Raw genomic sequence first — 12356 nt, forward strand, 5'->3', positions numbered from 1 at the left:
GCAGGTCTTCGCTTGTTTTATTTGTTCTGGTATATTTCCGTTAATGATTTAGCTTTCCTTTGCTGGGAAACAAAAAGAAGAAGAAGAGATGTTTGAAGTATATTGTTAATACTTTCTCGTTTAAAAATATAAAGTATTTTTTAAAAAGTTAAATATTAAAAAATGTAAGAAATTTTTAATCTTTTAAGATGTAATCATTATCTTTTTTTTTCAAAAATCCCTCAAGTGATGGTGACTTTATATTTATTGTAGGGTATTTAATAAAAATAAATATAAAAAGATAGGGTTAGTTTGAAAGTAGATAACTACTTTATTGATGGGTAAAATTTAATTAAAAATACCTTACATTTTTTAATGGAGGGAGTATTATTTAATGTTTATTTTGGGTGAAACATTTAGTTTTTATATTTTTAACCAAATAATGTATGCATGCATTTGTTTAAATGATAATTTTAAATTTATAATTTTTTAATCTAATAAATATACTAAATATTAACATTTATTTTAATATTTTTAAAATAAAATACATTATTTTTTCTCTATTTTAAAAATCAAAAAATATACAACATATTTTTTATTTTTAAATTTTTATTTATATTCATTTAATAATTAATTGATAGTTGTTGAAATAAAATATCATTCTTGATATATCAATATATATAATAAAATACCATTACATGATTTTTTTAAAATATAAAAATTGTATTATTTTTTTACATTCTGTTTAAATTTTTAAAATTTACAAATGTAAGCCCCACACTCACAATTTCAATGACAGGTCTCACACTCATTTTTTATCATGTTCCACACTATATATATGTATGTATGTATGTATGTATGTATGTTTTAACAAAATTATTTACTAGCTAATTTTTTTAAAAATTAAAAAAGAGAGGAGAAAAGCACTGTTCAAAGAACTGTAGATATACAGTGCTTTGAACGTGCTTTACAATATATATTGATATTGATGATTTTTGAAATTAACTATATTACCCTCACAGACTACATACGCGGCTATGTTATTTATGACTATAATATTTATTGTTTAAAAAAATTTGCCCCAACTGGCTGCATGCCTTAGATTCGGCACGAGGCCGTTAGTTTAGCGTTCACACTAGACATGTAACCAACACGTCTCCTATCTTATATCACACTTGAAATGATATAAGAAGCATTGACTATTATTAGTAATTGATCCATCAACGTCAAGGTTCGCCCATTCAAGGTCAGGTGCATTCAATGCATTTTATTTCGCGTGGGAGAAATACAACGACAATATCCACGGTTTAATCCAATGATATTATTTTCTTTCAAGCAATCAAGAAAACCCACATCCAATTTTTAACGGACACGTGTGCTGATTAACATAGCGTTCGATTCAATGGAAGAAAAGGGCGAGAAATATGGATATTTTGATATATCTCTTTGATTAGAGCTGGCAGCTTCATGGGCCAACTCGGATATGTTAGGCTTGAAAATAATATAGTTTAAGTTGCCGGTCAAAATAATATTATTTTATTTTATTTACACTGAACAGGTTAAATATGTTATTAATAATAATTTTGGTTATATGGCACTAGATTGAAAACATTTATTCGCCAGTGATGAAATTTAAATTCTATACTATACATCAAAATTTAAAATCATTTTATTCGTAAACATTAAATTTAAATAATAATTTTATAAAAAGGTCAAGGTAAAAGTGTCTCGTTCATGAACCTCCATGACCTCACGTAATGACATTCTTTAAAAGAAAAATCACAATCAAGATACTATAACAATAATAATTATAAATTTTAAATAAAATTTTAATAATAAATCATGATCCTTAATTGTAATTAAAAATGTGAATAGTTAGTTGAAAAATCTATTAACTATATTTAAGATTATTTTTAACGTCGGCTAAAATTTATGAGAGTCAGTTGAATAAATAAGCCACTTGAAAAATTGAATAATTACGTTTAAAATTATTTATAATATTAGTTATAAATTTATGAGAGTAAGTTATGAATTGTAAACTAATCACTTATAATTTTTTTGCTGTAAATATATAGATAAGTTACTTAAAAAATCTATTAAATATACAAGAGATTATTTATAATGTTAGTGAGAATTTAATTGAATTAGTTAAAAATTACAAGTTAATTACTTATAATTCTTTGCCATTACTTAAAAAATTTTAAAAATAATTGAGAATCTTTATAATGTTAGTTGAAAATTTATTAAAATTTACTGTGAATCTCAAGTCAATAAAAAAAAAAAGATGATTTACTGCAAGTATTGACTATAATTTGTAACTGGATTTCAATAATTTAGCATTTGTAGTTTTCAGCAATATTCTTATGGCTGTCTAATTATAATTTTCCCCTGTTCAAAATAATGTTTAGGGATTACGCTGTCAATGAATATATTTATAAAAAAATCTTGCCTTTCTTTTTGGTAAAAATATCTTCCTGAAAAAACTTCAGGGTTCTGCCCAGAGACACGAATCCAAACAAAAAGGATTAACTAAACTACCATTGGGTAACCCAACTACTGGGCAACTAGCCCCGCTCTTGTGTTCGATGTTCAGTTATGTTGTGTAGTTTCGAACGAAATCGGTAGATTCATAGCAAGTCCAGAGCCCAAAATCGTGGGTCATGTCGTGATCTTTCGGAATTGAAAGCTCATTGAAGAGAGTCAGCACCTATCATGTTCTGCTGCAACACATTCATTGGTTCCTCTCCCAAGCTGCACCTTGTCCAACGAGTCAAACCTATCAGACCCTTCTCTGGTTTGCTTTTCATAGTCAAACCCAACCTCTCTTCCCTCACCTTCCGTTTCGGCATTCCCTTGCCCACAGCCCCCACCAAGCTTTCTCGTCGGATTTCGACTCCCCCGTCGCCGGCCACCATGCTGCACGGCAACCCCGTCCTCTCTGACGTATACGCCACCGCTATTTCCACCTGTGTCGCTTTTTCCTTGATCAGGTTATGGCAAGAAACCGCGAAGCGTGGAATTTTCGATCAGGTCTGATTTTTCCCCTCATCTCTCGACCTATAATTCGCGATTAAACTTGTACGTAGGTACTTAGCTGACTGTATAGTCCTTGATACTCCCTTTAAGTAGTTCTGCTTGGGTACTTAGTAGACTGTATAGTTCTTTATGTTCCCTTTTTGAGTAGCTGATTAAAAAGGGAAGATAAAGAACCGAAGTGACCTTTAGTCTGTAGAATTTAGATCTTCGAAATTGTGGATGGATAAATTAGTTAATTAATTAAAACGGTCCCTAAAGACTCGGTAAAATTTCAGAAAATTTAAATCGAAAAAATTCAGAATTTCTCCTGGATTTCATTCCTCGACAAAGATATCAGAAATGGTGGAGGTGGCTCTCATGTTCGTGTCGATGCATAATGTGACACGGGTAAAATCTGTCAAGAAGAAAGTCAATTGCATGGTCGCTATCCAATCAAGGCTAATTCCCCTTATTTCTTAATGCCTATCTTGTTCATATCTGCAGTCTTCTCATCGGTTATAATTTGTGTTTAGAAATTGAATAGGAAACTTGTGCATATAAGCATTGGACTGGCATTCATACTTTGCTGGCCACTATTCAGGTAATTTTATGTATATTGAGCATATTAAAATTTCAAAGCTCCACTTTGCCTTTTCGAATTACCTTTCTTCTACCGTTACAGTTCCTGGAGTCAGGCACCACTTTTTGCCGCTCTTATTCCAGGAGTCAATATAATTCGGATGCTTCTCATTGGACTTGGTATACAGAAAGACGAGGCCACAGTGAAATCAATGAGCAGATTTGGAGATTACAGGTTGTAATGCTGTACGCATTAATGCCAGTGAGACTATAAATATTTAAAACTTGTAATAAGTAGCCTTGTTACCGTAAAATCCATCCAGAAGAATCTCTTGCTTTCAAGTTATCAAGCTGGTTAATTCAGACCTGACAGGAATGGATATAATGACATTTTTGGCCATTTCTTATATCATTTCTCCTGTTATATCAAAAAGAATTAATAGGTTATGATTTTTATTGGCGGCTGAGTTACACTTTTGGCTTGTGAGTTCTCTTTAATCTGTACTTGAAAAGAATGAAAATAATGTTTGTTGATTTGCAATTCCATAGATTGAGTATTGATTTCATGTCTTGATCTATTCATTTCTCCGTTTTTTATCTGTACCAGGGAGCTTCTGAAGGGACCGTTGTATTATGTCTCAACTATTACTTTTGCCTGTGTGATGTACTGGAGAACTTCCCCTTTATCCATTGCTCTAATATGCAATCTGTGTGCAGGAGATGGTACTTTCGCTAGAGCCAATTATATTTTGTGTCCTCATGATTGCATCTTGGCAATGTTTTAGCTGCACTGTGAACTTTTTAAAAAGGAAAAAGAAAGCAATGCAAAGAGGGGGATTTCTTCTTAATATCTGGGAGGAGCAGACCAGACATTCTTCTTCTTCAATTCTATAAAATGACATTGCCTAGCATAATTCTTAATATTTTATTCAGGTATGGCTGACATTGTTGGGAGGCGATTTGGCAGTACGAAGATACCTTACAACAGAAACAAGTCCTTGGCTGGTTCGATTGCAATGGCAGCTTCTGGATTCTTAGCATCTATTGGGTAACTTTAGCAGACATATGTTGCTCTATTTACTTTGTCCTCAACTGAAAAACCTGCTTGATCGGTCCCCATATTGATAGAGGTTTTGACAGGTATATGTACTATTTTTCCTCATTCGGATATATTGAGCAGAGCTGGAGAATGATTCTAGGTTTTCTGATTGTCTCTATCGCCACCACAGTGGTTGAGTCCCTTCCCATTAGCTCGGAGCTTGATGACAACCTCACTGTTCCTCTCACTTCCATATTGGTGGGAAGCATGATCTTCTGATTCATAGCATGCTGTAGTGGTAGAGTTAGATAATCCTAGGCACCAGTCCTCTACATATTTAAACCTAGTTAGATGTCATGTGGTAGTCTCTGCATTATTTAGTAGTTTGTCTTGTCTAGATACAACTGGAACTAGGTTGGTGTTTGTCTGTGATTCCACAATCAGTAATATCATCTGGATAAGGCCATTGCAGCCTACTGTCCCATAGTGATTCGGTTCACCACCCCCGCTTCCTTCACTTTCTGAGTACCAAGACACTTCTGATATTAAAGAAATTGAGAAGCAAAGAGAGACTTCGTTTTTTATATGCTCTAAGTATTACAAGAATGCTTATTTTCCAACATATAAATCTTTCTCAGACTTTTATAAGTATAGTCCTATTTTTTTGAAAAATCATGACGTCTAATATCACTGCCTGCCTTGTGCATCCTCAAAATTTTGAAGTGTTATAAGTATTACAAGTCCTTCTTGCCATATGTTGACACAGTTCTTGCTGTCTTAAACTAGATTACCAAAACTTACTGTTGTTAAAATGAAGAAAAACTAGAGAGTGAAATGTTACCCCTCCCCAAAATTTTTACTTTCAACAGCATTATGCTTCAGGAAGTCTCGACAACTAGTTGATCAGTTGAATCTCTTAGCTCAGGTTTACAAAATTTTACACCAAGTATCACTTTACCTTTTGTTTTCGTGTTAATAATAAATTTTGTCTTATGCTGCTGCGGATTTCGATCAAGAACTTTAAAAGGTAAATGTAAAGAAGATATGTAAACTTCAGAGGTAATAATGCTATTAACAGGATAACATACAATAATTTTAACATGCAAGCATACGAAGAATGCTGAGAATTAATGGATCTATTACCAAGGTAATAGTACTAATACAAGAATAGATTACAGAATACAGAAATTTCTGCAGGCTCAGGATCAACAACTTAACACGAAGGAAAATGTAAATATGATTTGTAGATTGAATCACAAGAATGATGTGTTTGTAACAGTGATAGCTCACATTCCAATGAAATCCAATGAAAGAAAAGAAGGGTCTTTTCACTAACTTTTGGCTAACCCACTTTGAAACCTTATGAACATTGTTGGTTCCAAAGACGCTCTAAAAATGAGCATTGATAATGTGCTTGCATTGCAGGGGCTAAAAGGTAAATATACCATGACGACGTGATATTTTGTGTTGTTGAGTGCCCTAGCGGCACTTGTTCCTTGTTGGGGTTTTTGACACTGACATGCGAGACAAAGTAACGATAACCACAAATTATTGATACAGGTTAAATATAGCCGACAGGGAAAACCTGAAAGCCCTGCAAATCTATTCTAATCTACGGCTCCTGAGTTATCCACCATGAATCTCAATCAGTAGAACCACAGAAGCACTTCCTACTATGGGAACTTTCTGCTAATAACTTCACTGTTAGATATCATCAAACCGGGTGGGGTCTGAGTGAGAATACCATCACCTCTCTGTGTTGAAGGAGTGCTGCATTCTGCTACTGCAACATTAGAATCTTCATCATCACGACGTCCTTCTGCTTCAGAACCTGTGGCAGCAGAAGAAGCAGCACGCTTCAAGCATGGAATCGTGAGGATGAACAGAATGAAGAGGAAGAAGACGGAGACGACAGTGAGCAGCGTGATTAGGCCATGAAGAGCGAAGTGTTTGTCATGAGAGAACTGAATCTCGTCCCCTTGTTGCTGATGCTGAGGACTGAGAGAGGAAGGAGACATAGCAGAGCTGAGAGTAATGGTGGCGCCATTAATTCGGAGCCTTGTTCATATATATGTTGAGTTCTTCAAGTTTGAAACATTGACTTTTCTGGATCGGTCTCTTTTTGCTTCCTAACTTTCCTTTTGCGTGTGACGTCTCCTGTACACAGAACTTTCGCTTAGTTGGCAAGTAAAAGATGAAATGCCTTTTTGTCCATTCTTGCCTTGGTTTAGTTTTTAACCATTTTATCCAAAAAGAAAAAAAATCTTGGGATTCAATAAAATTTAAAGGACATTCCACATGATTAAGATAGTATAAAACATTTATAAAATATATTAATTGAATCATATGTTTTTTTTTTACCATTAGCTGAATCATATTTCTCTTAATTAATAATATTCCTAAAAGTTTGATAAATGATAGAGTACAATGGCGTTTTGTAATCCATATAACCGACCCCACCTAGTGAGATAAAAGCTTGTTGTTGTTGTTGTAGCTGAATCATACTTAAAATTCAAATCTTTCCTGCAGTCAAATCACATGTTACAATATAATTACTTTTAATAAAAAAGATATATGTGTAATAGAATTCTTATGATTGTTTTGGTTTCTATTTTTATTTTATTTTTAAGTGTACTGATTAAAAAAATTGTTTGATTAAGTGTGTTGGTTTTAATTGTTTTTAAAATAGTTTTCATTTTATTTTTTTATTTTCAAAATACGTAAAATTTGGTTAATAAAAATTACAATTACTTTAACCAATTATTGTCATAAAATATCACTATTAATCACTGGTGGCTGTCATTATTAGTTGATTTTTTAATTCAATTTTTTTAAATTAATATAATTAAACATATTTTCTCTTTATTTCCTTTAAAACAATTTTAAAAACTATATAGCAGTGTAATTTTTAAAAATAAAAAATAGAAACATAAACAAACATATTCTTAACATTTAAGTTTGTCTTAGTTATTAATGCAGTTTCATCAGTTTGTTATATTTAAGTTTGTCTCGATTGTTAATTTGAGTCTTATTATTTAAAGAAAAAGGTAACATTATTATAATTGATTAATATAAATAATGAAATATTGATGATAGCCATATAAATTAATAAAAAATGCAAATATTTAGACAAAAAAGTGTTCTTGCCAACAAAGTACATAGTAGAATGTTATAGCTAATAAAAAAAATATGTGTTTTATAAAAAATATGTAATATGTGAAATTTATCTTTGTTTCATAAACTTCTTTTGATTTTTTTAATGTTTTGTCTCTATATTCTTTATCGAATTCGAAGATAATTTATATATTATTTATTAAAGCTGAGAGGGAGTATCCAATCTAGATCAAACATGTTGTAACCGTTGCGCAGTCGCTTTAGCTGGAACGGAAGAGGACGAGGCTTGGCATCCCCATTTTGTTTTTTCTACTGTCTCATTTTGTCGTTTCCGAGTCTTGCAATATCTTTTTTATCGTTACATATAAAGATAATTAATTTTAAAAAATTAATTTAAAAATAGTTTCTATTATATGTAAAACAAAGTCAAAGAATTGTGTATATTTTTAAGTGGAATTTTCAAAACAAGGAAAATAAATGAATTCATTTAAAATACATTAGATTTTTTTTACTGACATTATAAAATTTTTACTGTAACTTGCTTTGTTTATTTTGCATGAATCAAGTGATTAAGTTTGTGTGTGCTTTTAATTATTTTTTAAATAGAGAAAAATTGATTTATATTCGATAAATTATGATTTGACCTACTAACAAGAGCTAAATCAAACAAAGAAAGGGACTCAAATATCTCTCAAGTAAGAGTTTGGATTTCAATTTCCTTGAATGGAAAGAAAATCATGATATAATGTTGCTTAAATTTAAATTAATTAATATTATTGAATACTAAATGGTTATCACACTCGCAATTTACAGGTGCACCCTTCCAACTGTTACACAATGTTTAGCATCCATGAAAACTCGGTGGCTTTTTGTCTCGACAATTACTTGCCAACTGCCTAATTTACATCCATGGATTTCACCCCTATTTTTAACCCAAAAATATATACTAAAGATTGAGTTGTTTGATTTCATCTGATTAACTCACTGTTTTAATGAGTTAATTGAGCTAAATTAGAGTAAGATTTTTATGAGTGATCATGTGTCTGCATTTGGTGCTCATCGTAATGATGAGCACCGCGTGCTCATCAAGGTCAAGAACAATCCTGGCCCTTCATTTCAACCTTATTTAATCCTTGCCATTCATTTAAATTAATTTTTAAATATTTTTAATGTTATATTTATTAAAATAAAAAATATAAAAAATTTTAATATTAAATATGGACTATTTAAAATACATTTAAATGGTTAATTTGTAAAATTTATAAATTTTTAATATTAAATTAAGTCATCTAAATTATATCTAAACTGTACAGAGTCTATCTATATAATCAAATTGTAAAAGTATAATTTTTTAATATTAAATTAGACTGTTAGATTAAATCTTTACTGACTAAATTGATAATAAATAGATATATTAAAATTTTATTTTTTTTTTTACTTTTTTATATTAATAAATGAAATATTAAAAATATTTAAAAAATTAATTTAAATAAACGACAAGGATTAAACAAGACTGAAATAGAAGGCCAGGATTTCTCCTAGCCTGATGAACACGCGGTGCTCATCACAAACGATGAGCATCGAATGTAATTTCAAATTATCATAATTCTAATGACTCAAAAATAGAAATCCTGTTCCTAATTTTTAATGGGTGCCAAGGTGCATCCTTTAAAGCGAATTTGAAGCAATGGGTGCATTAAAATCTATTTGGGGCAGAAAGTAGAATCATACCAGATTGGAATGTGGAATTCTCATACCAGATTGGAATGTGGAATTCTCTCTTAATTGTTCGCAAATTTGGCAAAGACACAACCTTTGAATCTTTGAAGGTAAGATTGGAATGGGCGCTTCTATGAAGTTAAACATGATGAAACAAAAAACTTCATTGGAAAGCGTGAAACTGATAGGATGTACTATGTTTTCAACAAAAATAGTTTGGTGTGTTTCTCTTTTTGACTGGGTTCTTATTAATGTAGACAAAGCTTTTTCTATTGTATTAAATGGGAGAGGTTGTGGATGGGTAATCCAAAATAACTCTGGATTGTAACTCGTTGGATTTATGCATGGAGATATAGATATAAATAACTTGAAGATTGAGTTTTGGGCTATTCTATTTGGTCTGAAAAAGCTTGGGACTTAGGATATTGAAGAATAATAGTGGAGAGTAATTCTCTTGAGATAGTGCGTTTGATCCGATAGAACTATAGCCCTCTCCATCAACATACCAAATTTATTAAAGAAATCCATCGAACTTTGTCGAGAGATTAGAATATCACTATTTGACATATAAGTGTGTGTTTGGATAGGGAAAAAAAATTAATTTTCCCCTCCCAAAATCAATTTTTCCAGTAGATTAGTCAAACGGTTAGAAAAAGATGAAAATTGATTCTGAGCCTATATGCACATTTTCCCGTCGTAAGCTACTTGATCAACTTTCTGATAAAAGTTTGTCAAAAATATTGAGATAAATTATAAAGACAGGCCCAAAAAAAAAATTACAAAGAAAGCACATAATTTAATAAAAATAAAATAAAACTCTCTTCTTTTTCCTTTTTTTTTCTTAATAAAATTTAAACTTTGTATATTTAAAAAATTAATATTTGATATTTAAAAATTAAATTATATAGTAATTTATATAGCTAAAAATTAATTAATTAAATTATTCAAATATCTTCAATTCTGTTAAAATCAATTTTAGAAAAACAGTATCTAAACAGATTACGTTATAACATAATTAATTATGATTAAAATCTACCATTTAATTAATTATTTTCATAATCTATTATACCCAACTGAAATATAAACGGATCCTAAATCGGGAAGGAGATACAATAGCTGATCATTTTGCAAAGTTCGCATTGAGTAACTGGCTTGGGTTTCATAATATTTTTACTCCTTATGATAGTTTAGACTTAATGCTTGTTGATTTTAATAATCTCAATTAGCCTTACGCTGGCTGTGCCGTTTGGCATCAAAAAAAGAAAAATGGAATCCTCTTCCTAGTATTAATGCTTAGTAGCGCATACGTTGAAACATGTGGTACCAATTGTGTTTTTTTTTTGGACGGAAACAAAGATGCAGTGCTATTTAAGATACATCAATATAATGAAGGTGATTGGTTATAAATATCTTCTCTCTCATTAGTCAATATATTTTTGGTATAATATTAGTTATTCTCTCTCATTGGCCCATTAATTTTTGTATAATCAATTTAATTTTATTCTAATGTTAATATTACTATTTCATTGGTTGATGTGATTGAATGTTTTTTCTCATTGGTTAGCATAATTCAATTTATTTTTTTATTTATTTTAAATGATTTTTATCTTTTCACTGGATGGGAGCATTAAATTAAATTAATAATTAATTAATTAATTAATTAAATCTAAATCTTGTAGGATGAAGGTGATTGGTCACAAATCTCTTATCTCCAATTAGTAGATATACTTTGGTATAATATTAATTATCCTCTCCAATTGATCTAGTAATTTTTATATGATCAATTTAATTTTAGTCTAACATTAATATAAATATTATTATTTCATTGGTTGACGTGATTAAATATTTTTTTTAATTGATTGATAGAATTTAATTTATTTTTTTTACTTTTTATGGGATGAGAGTATTAAATTCTATTTCAAATTTTTCCTAAGTCATCTATCATGAGAGAATTAACTATCTTGTTTTCCATGCTCTTGAGTCTCATTAGAGAGTTTTTGTTCCCAATACAAAAATATTTTTGTGTTTCTCAATTTCATATGTCCTAATCGATGATTAATCAGCTATTCTCTTGAATGAATTTGTTGTCGATGGCGGAGAGTTGGTTAGTCAGGTTGGAGAAGTTTTGCGCCTCTTTCCGTCAATATATATCTACAAATCTTGTAGAATGAAAGTGGTTGATCACAAATCTCTTCTCTCTCGTTGATCAACATACTTTGGTATAATATTAATTATTCTCTCCTATTGATTCATTAATTTTTGTATAATTAATTTAATTTTAGTCTAATATTAATATTATTATTTCATTAGTTGATGCGATTGAATGTTTTTTCTCATTGGTTAGCATAATTTAATTTAATTTTTATTTTTTAATTGATTTTTATCTTTTCATGGGACAGGAGCATTAAATTAAATTAATAAATAAATATTTTAAATATCTAAATCTTGTAGGATGAAGGTGATTAGTCACAAATCTCCTCTCTTCCATTAGTTAACATTCTTTGATATAATATATTAATTATCCTTTTTAATTGGTCCAGTAATTTTTGCATGATAAATTTAATTTTAGTCTAATATTAATATAAATATTACTATTTCATTGTTGACATGATCAAATATTTTTCCTAATTGATTGATAGAATTTAATTCATTTTTTATTTATTTTAATTGATTTTTTTACAGGATAGGAGTATTAAATTCTATTTCAAAATTTTTTCAAGTCATCTATCACGAGAGTGTTAACTATATTATTTATCATACTTGCGAGTCTCTCTAGAGAGTTTTTTTCCCAATATAGAAATATCTTTATGTATTTCAATCTGCCTTAATCAATCATTGATCAGCTATTCTCTTAAATGGGTTTGTTGCTGATGGTGGAGAGTTAGGTGGTCAGGGTAAAGGAGTTTCATGT

At 30.1% G+C, this 12356-nt stretch overlaps 1 protein-coding gene across 1 annotated transcript; it reads left to right on the forward strand.

Annotated features, from left to right (window-relative positions):
• The first annotated feature begins 2508 nt into the window (after positions 1-2508).
• On the forward strand, positions 2509-5111 carry LOC129318535 (probable phytol kinase 3, chloroplastic). The gene is made up of 6 exons (XM_054963365.1): positions 2509-3009; positions 3528-3595; positions 3677-3808; positions 4181-4296; positions 4507-4621; positions 4714-5111. Exons 1-6 carry the CDS (start codon positions 2692-2694, stop codon positions 4889-4891), a joined length of 927 nt encoding a protein of 308 aa, XP_054819340.1. The 5' UTR covers positions 2509-2691; the 3' UTR covers positions 4892-5111.
• The last annotated feature ends 7245 nt before the right edge of the window (positions 5112-12356 follow it).

The sequence above is a fragment of the Prosopis cineraria genome, unplaced genomic scaffold (genome assembly GCF_029017545.1).
Source record: "Prosopis cineraria cultivar Desert tree isolate PC_DT_omini unplaced genomic scaffold, ASM2901754v1 PC8, whole genome shotgun sequence".
Lineage (NCBI taxonomy): Eukaryota > Viridiplantae > Streptophyta > Magnoliopsida > Fabales > Fabaceae > Prosopis > Prosopis cineraria.